Below are 13,334 nucleotides of genomic sequence, written 5' to 3' on the forward strand. Positions count from 1 at the left end.
GAAGCGTTTTCCCCTGTAATCGGTCAGTACAGAGCCAGCAGGTGTACATTTATAGACAGACTCCAGTGATGGCAGTCATCGCTGTTCATTTCTTTGTTAAGCCTGCAGTAGGTGGGTAGCAATACATTTGCCCCTTGTAAACTTTTATTATTCAATGCTTTAACAACAAGGTAGAGCTCTTAAAAATGGCTTTGGTGTGAGTTCCCTGTTTTCTTTTCTCTTCCAGGCATCCTCGAATGCACATCAGGACAGCGCTGGCGGATGCCCATCTATACTGCCTGAAGAAGTATGTGGTGGACTTCCTTGCCGAAAATAGGTAAGGAATGGGCAGAGGGAGGTGGTGATGCCAGACGTTTAATGTGATACGTAGCTGTCTGTCTACAGGGTTCTGTTAAACTGCGTTTTGCATCTGTTTCTAAAATCAAATAACTTGTCCAAACACTTAAGCTGTGTTTAAAAATCTCTGATTTCTAACCAGAGCCCTTGTTTTAACTCCTGCAACAGCAAAATTAAAAAGCAGACAAATTTGCCGCCGTTCTGATAATGTCACCATGTCTCTTGTTTCTACCTACACAGCTGTACTTCCTAGGCTATTCGTTTCTTATAGAGTTTCCTCACTGAGTTGAGTCGTAAATACATTTCACGCCTATTTCTTTTTCTCCCGCACACGCTCAGTAATCACCTTTTTCTCTCCCCCTCCCCACCCACTAAACCCATAGGCAGGCTATCTCTGTAGCATCCTATGCTCTTAGTTTGTGGTGTTCCCATGTGGAAACTCTGAGACCACCCACCAAGGGTGAGAAAAACATCCGTTTATGCAAGAGGAGAGTGATCCTGGCTATAACATTTCATGAAACAGGAGAAAAAAATCAACGTGTTTACCTTAAACCAAGCACAGCTAGTAGTTCAGCCTGGGGACGACTTTCAGTTCCTAGATCTTCTGTGGCATCTGTCATGCCCACTACAGATCGTGAATGTGCACTAAGTTCTCGGCTATATTTTCCCCCTTTGAGGTGAGGTGGAGGCTAAAGGTCATGACTAGATGTTGAATTCATAGCCATATTTCTTAGCAGAGCAACTGACAGGAGAGAGAACATTGAGGAAGGAAGGAATTTCTCGTGGCCTTGATCATGAAGGAAGGCACAAATACATGACGCATGCCCTCTCTTGGGTATTTGGTTGGAGGCTCCACACGTGGAAAGTTTGCAGGATCAGGGTTGTATGTGTGTGCCTTTTAAAGGGAAAATCAGTAACAAATCTCCAGGGGACACTCTTGCCACTGTTGAGTGTAGTGCTTCTCTGTTGCTGGGACTGGTACTTGGGATCATTTGTACCAGTCAGTTGAATTAATCATAGGCACTGGAAACAAATCTGCAAGATGGAAATGCTTGATTGGCCCCGGGTAGCTGGTTCTTGGAGCAGTCAAAGCTCCCAGTGCTCTGTGAGAGTTCATTTTAGAAGGCAGGTGGCATTTGTGGAGTCATGTTTATGGGTCACATGACATCAGAGCGAAACATAGTTTGCGCCTTTCTTTCCTAAGTGAACACATAGGGCCAAATTTTCACAAAGGCCTCAACCCACTTAATTTTACAGGTGCAAATGGTGATGTTAGATGTGTCATGCCTTTCACTGCCTCACTGTCTATATTGTGCCCTCTTGGTCTGTTTCTTGTCTTAAATTAGCTGGTAAACTCTGGGTCATCTCTGTTTATATGTTTGCACAGTGCTTCACATAACTCAGGCCTGGTCCCTGTGTGCTAGACAAATAATCATTTCAGAGGGATAGAAAGCAGCATCTTTTTATTGGCATCCGTAAAAGGCATGTGCAAAATTAGATAGCATTTTTGAAAATTTGACTCATAATATTTTTGAGGCTTTATGCTACTTTCTTTGAAGCCAGGGAGGTTTTACTTCGGCAAGAGCAGGATTGCACTTTCTGTTATGAAAATGCCAAATTCTGTTCACACCTATAACTGTTCCCTGTCCTCTTTACAAGAGCTCTTCATTTGTGCAGTTATCATTGGTTGTCTTTTATCTGTATGCTGAATAGGTCCACATCTCCTAAATTAGGTCTGATTTTCTAAGCCCTTTAAATTATAATTGACTTCTTGGCTGCATGTGTCATACCATTTAGTTAACATTTTCAAGACTTGATAACAAAACTCAGATTACCAACCACAGGTGGCTGCTTGTTTATCTTTATTCAGCTACATGTTTGTTATTCAACCAATAACCAACTGCGAGAGAGCCAACCATGGTACAGTATCTCCATGCTTGGAAAATGGGATTCCTGCCACAATGAATAACCCAGGCTTTCAGGCTTCCGGCATTGGTGGGCATTCTCAGCTTGTTTTTCTTTTCTGGGGGAAGGGAAGGACAGTGCATACTCAGAGACCTTTCCATGCTCAGTAGCAGTATTCCAGGACGTTTGAAAGATCCTGTGGAATATTTTTGCCTCAAAATTACTGACGTTTATATGATTGTTTTTAAATACTTTGTTTTTCAGTCCAGAGAAAACTTTCATTAAGATTTTATTTCTCTGCAATTCCATGCTGGAGCTGGAGAAGCTCAGATGCCTTGTTTAAGTTTGAGTGTGGTTAAAACTAACAGCAGGGCCTGAAGTGAACAGTGAAGCTGTTGTACTGTGCCAGGAAGCACTGACACAGTGTACTTCCTTGGTATTGCAATATTTACATTGTGTTAATATTGGAACCTGGGGATGTGATGGTGGGAATAACTTGTCTTTTTCATTGTTGCAGCATGAGTGAGGGATCCACACTTTTGTTTTCATTGTATTTTAACATACAAAAGGAGAAAACACCTGGCCTAGCAGTTAAAAGCTTGGCTCCCAGGGCCAGCTATGGTGCAGCATGTTGCAGAGGAAGATTATGATTACTGGCAGGTTGAGGGATTGCCTGGGGAGCAGTTGTGCTTTTGTCCTTTATTAGGAAAAGTTCAACTTTTACAATACTTTTCCTGTACCTTTTTTAGGAGGATTTCTTCCTCCGGATGTGTTAACTGCAATATCAGGATACTTTATACATACTACCTTTCAAAAATAATAGTAATGAATCTTGTGAATCCATTTTTGTAAAGTGGTAGGGAGCACAGAGTGCCTGTCATTCCGGACAGCATAAGGGACTGGTCTACACACAGCGTAGCACCAGTTTAATTGAAGATGTGAGTTTTAAACTGGTTTAATTATATCAGTGCACTTTTGGGTGGGGAGGCACTTAAATCAATTTGAATGTCTTAAATTGGGCTACCTTAAATCAGTTTGTAGTCCATTTAAAATCATCTGATTTAATACACTGAGTTGCAGTTTAAATAAACTGGTGCACACACTGTATGTAGACAAGTCCAAAGTTGCTGAGCATCAGCTATAAAGGGGGGGAAATATCCTTTAACAACAGCTTAACCAATTCACGGTTGGTTGAAGTACGACTGTTGCTTTGGATATAAGAGGGTCACACCCCAGAGAAGCCATCCAGTAGTGCAAGATTTCTAGAGAAGACCCTGCTTTTGTGGGTCAGGAACAGGATACAGTGTCAGGATTCCAGCATTCTGTTACCAGCTCTACCACGGGCTTCCTTCGTGACCATGGGCAAGTCATTTCTTTTCTCTGTGCCTCAGTTTCCAACTCTGCCCGGGATATTGGGAGACTAAATTAATCAATGTTTGTAAAGTGCTTAGAACTATCTGATGGAAGATGCTAAGAGAGGGCAAATTCTTATTAACCAGTCCATAACTCAGCTCTCTGAACTTCAGGCTTGATAATATATTAAATGTGATGGAGTAACTGATATTCCTGCTAGAAGTTCTGTTATGTTACAGCGAAGTCTGTTGGCAAAGCAAACAAGTTCTAGAGCTTCCGAAAAGCAAGGTTCCCTAGTGCATCTGAATGATAGTCTATGAAAACTGGCATTATTTTTGTCTATGTATTATGTGTACATCAAATACTGCAATTTTTGTGTCCTTGCAAAGTCAAGAGGTCACACACCCTTGTTATTGTTTATTTAAACCTGGGAGAGGTTTTTCAGGGTTTATTTCTTCACAGAAGGAAAAACACTCTTTGCGTGTGAAAAGGTAGATCTTTTTGGCAGTTAAAATACCCCCCAAACCCCACACATCTCTCAAAAGCTATCCCAATTCTGAATTCCGGCGGAATAGGTCTATGGACTTGTGACAGTCCCACCCTGCCCTTGGCACAATACACACACGTTACACTAAGTTGGTCTAAACTTGCTGTCTTCCTGGGGAGGACCTGTAATGTAAACTTAAACACCGAGAAACAAACTTGGTCTAAAATTTACCCTGAGCTTGGCTGTTCCTAGGGATTTTCCCTGCAGGACCCTCTGTTCCCTCTGCCTGCGAGAGATTGGAGCTGATGGGACCGCCTTGGTGTTGGCGCCATGGTGAGTCAGCAGAATATCCCTACATCTCTGAGCAGGAGACCCTGATACCAGCGTGACTCAATAGAAGACCTTGCTTCTTCTCTAGGCAGGGTCCTAAACATGGCACCTGTGAGAGAGTTTTTCCCTTTTTTTAAAGCCTCCTTTATGAGGATAAAGATAACTCGAGGGCCAAGTTGTTAGTGTGAGGAGAGCCTTGGAGTAGTGAGGGAGAATGGAACAGTGCTGGCCGTGTGTTAATTACAGGAGCCATTCTGCCAGCCTGGGGCGGGACGGCTCCTGATGAGCCCTGCACCTCCTGGAGAAGTGCACAATATTGCTTCTCTTAAAAAGATCAGCACGCAGCAAAGGCCAGCACGCTGCAGACAGCATGCTCACACCCCACAGCTGGCAGGCCTCACACCCTTGGGGCTCTGTGATGCTGGCCAACATGGGAGCCAATCCCCTTTTCTGGCACTCTCTCTTGAGCACTAGGTTGGAGTTCTGCCTTGCTGCTGCTTGCAGGGGGATGGAAAAAGAGTCCTTACCCCCTTTTCCCTCATGAGCCCAACCGGTAGCAGAGGGAGGATCTGAGCCTGTGCTCTTCAAGCACGCATGCTGTGCAGGCAGGTGTTAATATCCGTGCAGTACGTGCTCAAAGTTGGCTTGCTTACAATCCCCAGGAAACTTTTAGTGGAAAAATTGTGATCTACATGAAATAACATGGTAGATTTTCATTTGTTCCTTTTCCAAAATATTTCCAAAGCTCTACCCTGGCACAATTTCTGTTTAAAAAAATAACACAGCACCTTTTTTGCTTTACAGAGCTTATCACTGACACCCCAAAACTCCCTTTGTGAATTTGGCAGAGTGGAGAATGGGTGTCTGTGGGTGTGGGTGTGCGCATGCATGCAACGTGTGTTTATAGTACACAGGATGTATCAATAATATTGTGCCCACAGTCAGTTACAGGCACAAAGGATAGCATTTATGGTGATGGCTAACTACTTGAGTGTCCCCACAAATGTGAATGCCATCATTTTCACTCTCAATTGATGGTGGGCAGTAAATTAGAGGCCAAGTTGAGGCCTCTTTAAAAAATATAGCCCTACTTATAATTTTCCCCCAAAATAATTTTTATTGTATATATAATATATGAAAAATGTGGTTCTTGGCTAAGATCACTTTTGTCGGACTTCATCTTACTGCAGATTTTTTCTGACCCCATAAAATACATGTTCTCCTTCGAGTCCGTGTAGATCCCACTGGAGCTGCACATGCATCCCATGTATGCGAGATCGGAATCTTTTGCCTACCAGGCTGTGTCTGGGACGCGCGTGTTCCCTGAGTCACCTCATGCTCCCATAAGAGGGCTTAAAGAGCAAAGCGGCCCTGCGCCCTTTGATTCCTTCTTACCACTCATGGCAATGAGGTGCAAGGTGGACTGTATCTGATCCCGTTCTGACTTTCAAACCTTACTTCAGTAAAGAAGCTTCTTTCCGGATTCCTTTTCATTCCTTTCTTTCTTTTAATTTTCTTTAAGAACATAAGAATGGCCCTACTGGGTCAGACCAAGGGTTTGTCTAGCCCAGTATCCTGTCTTCAGACAGTGGCCAGTGCCAGGTGCCCCAGAGGGAATTAACAGAACAGGGAATCAAGTGATCCATCCTCTGTCACTCATTCCCAGCTTCTGGCAAACAGAGATGAGGGACACCATTCCTGCCCATTCTGGCTAGTAGTCATTGATGGACCTATCCTCCATGAATTAATCTAGTTCTTTTTTGAACTCTGTTATGGTCTTGGCTTTCACCACATCCTCTGGCAAGGCGTTCCATAGGTTGGCTGTGCGTTGTGTGAAGAAATACTTCCTTTTATTTGTTTTAAACCTGCTGCCTGTTAATTTCATTTGGTGACCCGTACTTCTTGTGCTATGCGAAGGCATAAACAACACTTCCTTATCTACTTTCTCTATACCAGTCATGATTTTATAGACCTCCATCATATCTCCCCTTAGCCGTCTCTTTTCCAAGCTGAAAAGTCCCAGTCTTATTAATGTCTCCTCATATGGAAGCCATTCCATACCCCTAATCATTTTTGTTGCCCTTTCTGAACCTCTTCCAATTCCAATATAATTTGTGTGCCATCCTCCCACACCCCCCCCGCCCAAAAAAGAGGGAAAGCGAGCAGTTAGAACAAACAGAGGGGAGACCTCCCTGTACAGTGGGGTGAGGTGCTTCTTGACAACCGCTAGCTATGGCGGACTCCAAATCCTCGGCGTTTAAACTAAAAAGAAAAGGAGGACTTGTGGCACCTTAGAGACGAACCAATTTATTTGAGCATGAGCTTTCGTGAGCTACAGCTCACTTCATCGGACGGTATACATCCGATGAAGTGAGCTGTGTTTCCACGGTATGCATCCGATGAAGTGAGCTGTAGCTCACGAAAGCTTACGCTCAAATAAATTGGTTCGTCTCTAAGGTGCCACAAGTCCTCCTTTTCTTTTTGCGAATACAGACTGACACGGCTGTTACTCTGAAACCGGAGTTTAAACTCTGTACTCACCATAGAAGGTAAGAGTAGCTGCCTGTTCTGTCTCGGGGAAGCACATGTCCCCATCAAGTCTGTTAGCTGCTGCTCCTTTTGGTCTTGCATGTGAAAATCCTGACATGTGAGCCTCAAGTTACTCCTCTTGGAGCAGCCCATGAGGGTAACTTCAGCTCAAGGATCTTGGCTGTCCTCCAGGCAGGAAATTAGTATTCTTTGAGTGCCGTCCCTGTAGGGACTCCACTTCAGGTGACGGTGCGTCCCGGAGCCATTGATCAGAGGCTTTTCCATAGCAGTGCTTGGCTGGGCCGTGCGTGCACGCTTCAGCTGTCTCACGGCACCTGTCTGTCCCGTTGAACGTATGTATGCTGGCCCTCTCTCTCCCCCACCCTCCCTCCAGTTCCTTCTCAACCGTCCTTGACTGAAGACGGAGCTCTCCGCAGTGCGAGAGCCGTTTCCCCCTGGAGTATAAAAAAATCAGTAGTTAAATAAGTTTTCTTCTATTGTAGTTTTGTAGTTCATTTAAAAAAAATTTTCTTCAATACTTAGATTTTTAGTTCTCCTCAGTTCATAGTCCCCCTCTCAGGGCATGAACATTAACGACTATGCCAGGTTCCCCTGGCTTTAAGAGATGTGGCTCCTGCCACGAGGCAATGCCTAGATCTGATGGACACGCTCAATGTGTGAGGTGCCTCAGAGAGATGCACATTCCTTCCAAGTGTGTCCATTGCAGCAACTTGTGGGCATGAGCCCGCCGAGACTGGGACTTCCGCCTGAAGATGATCCTAATGGAGAAATCACTTCTCCCAGGATCAGACAAGGATCCCCCTAATCACTTCCTCCCCCAATAAGGAACAAATCCATCCGAGTCATGACAGACAACGTAGCATGCATGTTCTACATCAACAGACAAGGGGGGGCCTAATCCCACTCCCTGTGCACCGAAGCCATGATGTTATGGAACTGGTGCATCCGCCACAATATAGACATCTCAGCCTCTTACCTTCCTGGATGCCAAAACACCACCGCCAACACCCTCAGCAGACACTTCTCCCGGGAACACGATTGGGAAATGACCCTCCACCGAATATTCAGATAATGGGGGTTCCCTTCCATCGACTTATTTACCATGCCCCAGAACAGCAAATGTACTTCGTTCTGCTCCAGAGCAGGACTCTGCCCCCAATCCCTAGGGCATGCCTTTCTAATCCGGTGGGACAACTCACTTATGTACGCATTCCCACCAATACCACTAATCCACAGAGTCCTACGCAAAATAAAGGAAGACAGCGCTACAATCATTGTGATTGCCCCAGTGTGGCCCAGACAAACATACCCTTACCTGTTATGTCTGTTTACCCATCCACCACAGACTCTCCCATTAACATGAGACCTTCTGTCGCAGGACAACAGACAAGTCCTATGTCCGCAACTAGAGAAGCTCCACCTGAAAGCATGGTTCCACGAACGAGAGCTAACCTGTTCAGAACAAGTGAAAAATATTTTACTAAACAGCAGACGCCAATCTACACGCATTACTTACCTGCAGAAATGGAAGCGTTTCTCCACGTGGTGTTCAAACAAACAGATCACTACATGTACCGCACCATTACCGGTGGTACTAGACTATTTGGTTGAATTGAAGAATTTGGGACTATCGCTAAGCTCTATCAAAGTTCACCTCGCGGCAATTAATACTTTCCATGACACAATCGAGGGGTTTTCAGTTTTCACATACCCTATTACAAAGCGCCTCATGCTTGGCCTACAAACCCTCTATCTGGAAATACGGGACCTGAACTTAACGTTCAAGGGCCTCATGAGACCTCCATTCGAACCAATGGCTACCTGCTCCTTACTGCATCTGTCCATGAAGGTGGCTTTCCTAGTAGCCATTACCTCCGTGAGATGAGTTAGTGAGACTGGTGCACTAATGGCCAACCCACCCTACACCATCTTTTTCAAGGACAAGGTCACATTATGACCCCATCCAAAATTTCTCCCCAAAGTGTCGTCAACCTTCCAGATCAACCAACCCGTTCACCTTCCCACATTCTATCCCAAATCGCACACATGCTCACAGGATGCTGCACTACACACCCTAGATGTCAGACAGGTGATAGCCTTCTACCTGCACAGGATGAGATCTTTCCAAAAATCATCAAGACTGTTTGTCTCGACAATGGAACAATCCAAAGGGTCAGCAATATCCAAACAACAACTTTCAAAATTAATATCAAACTGTATAGAACCCCCTATGGGCATCAGATCATAGAATCATAGAATATCAGGGTTGGAAGGGACCTCAGGAGGTCATCTAGTCCAACCCCCTGCTCAAAAGCAGGACCCATACCCAATTAAATCGTCCCAGCCAATGCAGATCCCATTCCACACATGCCATGGCAACTTCCGTGGCTTTTCTTCACAATGTACCCATTTCAGAAATTTGCAAAACCGCCACTTGGGCGTCAGAACATACCTTTACCGATCACTGCGTCATTACACAAGACTCCAGGGACGATGCCATACTTGGCCTTTTGGTCCTCTCTACTTTGGTTAGCCATATACCTCCAAAGTCCACCCATCCTTAATGGGTATTGCTCTACATTCACCTGAAGTGGAGCACCCACAGAGACAGCACTTGAAGAAGAAGAGAAGGTTACTCACCTTGTGCAGGAACTGAGGTTCTTGGAGATGGTTGTCCCTATGGGTGCTCCACTACCCACCCTCCTCCCCTCTGCTTTGAAGTTTGATAAGAGGACTCTAAGGTAGAGAAGGAACTGAGTGGGGGCACGCTGTGCATGTGTGCTCAATGAGACAGACAGGTGCCACGAGACAGCTGGCCCGGCCGAGCACTGCTATGGAAAAACCTCTGATCAACGGCGCCAGGATGCACTGCCACCTGAAGTGAAGCACCCACAGGGGGACACATCTCAAAGAACCTCAGTTACTGCACAAGGTGAGTAACTCTCTCTCTGTCGTCTCAGTGAGCCCCTTGGCTGCTGGGCACCACACTCTCACTTCCAGCAGGGAAACAAAGGTGCCAGAACCCCTGATAGCAACATCCCTGACATTGGCTGTGTTTACCTCTGCCCCAAGGTGTCGGCAGCACTCCAGGGCAGAGAGACCCAGCTCTGTCCCCTGAAAGGGGCAGGTGCTTCTGCACCAGGCATAAACAGCTCTAAGTGGGCAACACATCCTCCCCACAGGGAGGACTCTAGGTCAAGGGATAAGCCCTCAGCACAGGCAAAGGACAGCACCAAAACACCGCAAGACAAATTGAGATCAGTCTGGCCCAATTGTACCGACTTCCATGCTGGTGCCAGAAGGTTTCACGGCACTGAGATACGCTTTTACTCCTCCCTCGCTGCCCCTCTCAGTACTGGATTTGGCAATGGCCCTTGCACGGGCCATTCACCATGTAGGCATTGTGAACGGGTAGAGCATGCCCAGTGCAGAGAAACTCTTGGAAGAATTTAGCTGAAAAACAGAGTCTTTTCTGAGTATGTGTGATCTGTGATGATTATTATTATTATGTTTTTTTGCACTCTTATAACTTGGCCAAATTTGGGCATTTTTTCATGGGGATGGTAAATGACACATCCCTGACACAAAGGTGGACTTGTGCCAAATTTCAAGTCTTCGCACCAAAGCATGGAGGCTTCTCATTTTTAAAGGCCGGGGGTAGAGGGGAGATTGATTGTTAACATGGACAAAGTGACACATTTTCCCCTAATCTCAGTCTTGGAAACGACTGAGCTATTTTTGCTGAAACTTTCCCCCAAAAAAAGCAGCCTGAGGCAAACACCTGGTATGGGTGCCACTAGTACTCCTTTTTGTTCAGCTGAAATAGTTAAAGGTTGGCAAAGTTTATAAGCAAGTGAAAGCAAGGTCTTCTGCTGGAAAGTGCTGGTCAGCCTTAACATTGGGTGACACCACTTGCCTGTAATAAACATACATGACAATTTAGGGCCGGAGTTTTCAGAAAGCAGATACCATATTGCATTTGCACTTGTGTAGTTACTTCCCTTGTGCATGTGAATCTTGCGCAATTTGTGTGCACAATTGTGGTAACTGCATTTGCTAATGCAAGTGGGCCTTTGGCCTCAATTTCCTGAAAATGAGACTCTTAAGCATGTTGTGTATAAAAGAAATGACCATGGTTACTAACAAATGCGTTTCTTACATATTGGAGCACTTCTCCTGTTCCTATTTCTTTTCAAGATCTGGATATAATCTTTTATGTGTCTGTGCATATTAAAAACCACATCTGTGGTTTGAACCTAGCAATCTTGAGTTGTTTGATGCAAGATAATCTACTGCTTTTATTTACAGCCACTTGGACGCTGGAGAGTTTTGTTTCATGGTGGGACTCCTGATACTAACAGGGCAAATTAGAACTACAGTGAAGGATAAAAATAATAGAGAGTGATAGTGTGATTACTTTGGAAGGTCTGACTTGGGAAAAGTAGGCATGATAGCCACAGTTCCCCCGATACAGTTAACTTGTCACTCACCACCCTAATGTCTCACTCACTCCCGGCTGAGCACTCTGCCCGCAGGGGCTTTATGGAATCAGAGGGAGCTGATTGAGAGCTAAGGAAAAGGATTAGATCTTCACTGTTTTTTCTCAGGACTGTGGACCTAACAGCCAGGGTTACCAGCCGTGAACTGTTCCCAGGACTGAGGGCTAATCTCCTTTGCAACAAACTGTGTAATGAAAGTCCAGCTCGATCTGGTGGCTCACTTTTAATGAAGCTAACCGTTGTCTTTTGCACTGCCGAAATAAATAGGAATAAACCGGGCTTTTTCTCCTCCCCTGTGGAGAAAACGGGACAGTAGAGAGACGACCTGGGTCTTTTAAAACTGGGGGTGAGGGCGAATTTGTATGAAGGCTCATGCTTGGATGGCTGTGTGGTAGGTTGTACATGGAGGCCCCTTGCAAGTTTGCGTTAAGGTGCTGCAGACTAAACCTGTGCGTTTTCCCCTTTTCCCCTGTAAATGCCTTTTTATCATTCAGACTGTCACCTGTGTTTTCTGGCAAGAGCTGCTGGCTGGGGGAGGTCTGGCAGAGCTAAACTCCCAGCTTGGTGGTCTTTGTACAGCCTTAAAAACAGAACCTGCTCTGTGAATACCTGCAAGTTAACATGTGTCAGCCGTATGGTTGGAATGTTTCCCTCTTCACTGTAAAGAGGGGTTTTATAATGAATACTTTCCTTGTGATCCAAATGGGTAAATAAACAAACAGCTCCTGCAGGAAGTGTCCTGTATGTAGACAGAGCGAAGAGCTTGTAGCTCTCCAAACCAGCAAAAAAAAATCCCAGCCTCACCCAGCTGTGTGCATTTAAGCAAGTGGAACATGAAAGGTGAGTTTATCGTCTCCATTTCCTTTCACATCAGATGTTGCCCCTTATCCGGCATGACACGACTCAGAACTTGCCAGATCATTGTCCTTTTCTGGTATTGATTCAGCTTGTTGATGCAAAATTCCTTTATTGAAACTTAAATGGAAAAAACCTCAACTGTTCAAATTGGATCTGAGTAAATAATTCTCAACAAATCGTATCTCTGATGAATGCAGCTTCTCTTTCTGTGTGTGGAATATCCACAAGCAGACCTCAGCTTCCGTGAGTTTGCTTATTTGATGGGGTCAGTTTAATTCTGTGGCTTGATCAGACATAGATCCTTTGGTGTGAGAGCTCAATATGCCATATTTGAAATTTGAGCCATGCTGGTTGGTTATGATTGGTCCAAAGTCACATGGTGCTGTTTCTGATCCCTGACTGGGTGAGCATGCAGGTACCTCTCTGACAAATACTTGAAAGTGAAAATGTTGCTATTTTGGTTTCTGTAAATACTTGTACGTATGGTGTTGAAATTTGCAGTCCCTGAGCATTTGTGCTAGTACGATTCAATAGGCCTGATCCTCAGCCATTAACTTCAGTAGAGGCACTCTGGCTGAGGATCGGGCCCATTGACTCTAACTGCAGAAAGTGAATTCAGAAAGGACATGAAAACGTCCAATGCTGATTCACTTAACAAGTAAAGCAGTTTTGAGAATTCTTTTTGCATTATTCAGGTCCTGTAGCCTCAGTGATTAGCTCCCAGTCAAATTGAACTTTGTCTCCATGTAACCCTTGGAATGTTTTTTGAGCCAGTTATGTGACTCTCAAGCCTGTCTCCTCTAGACTTTTTAATCTTTGTCTCCTGGACAATATTATCCAAGCTTCCCAATATCATTATACTACCTTGTTCTTTTCCACACAGTGCCACTTGTGTATAAGGCAGGATTTTTGGGTGGGAAAGGTCCATTTACTCCTGCCATGCATTCCTCACTTGATGACACGGTCCCCTATGTATACGGTGACAGCATACTGCACCTGTTTACAGCTGGAACTGA

At 44.9% G+C, this 13,334-nt stretch overlaps 1 protein-coding gene across 3 annotated transcripts in view; it reads left to right on the forward strand.

Annotated features, from left to right (window-relative positions):
• The window catches only part of LOC140916364 (translation initiation factor eIF2B subunit gamma-like), a 239,007-nt gene that overhangs the window by 79,713 nt on the left and 145,960 nt on the right, over nt 1-13,334 (forward strand). For all 3 annotated transcript variants that reach the window (XM_073357910.1, XM_073357909.1, XM_073357915.1), the window contains exon 6: nt 227-316. In XM_073357910.1, coding sequence (XP_073214011.1) covers nt 227-316 — 90 coding nt within the window. The remainder of the gene's footprint in view (nt 1-226; nt 317-13,334) is intronic.

Source organism: Lepidochelys kempii, chromosome 8 (genome assembly GCF_965140265.1).
Source record: "Lepidochelys kempii isolate rLepKem1 chromosome 8, rLepKem1.hap2, whole genome shotgun sequence".
Classification (NCBI taxonomy): Eukaryota; Metazoa; Chordata; order Testudines; family Cheloniidae; genus Lepidochelys; species Lepidochelys kempii.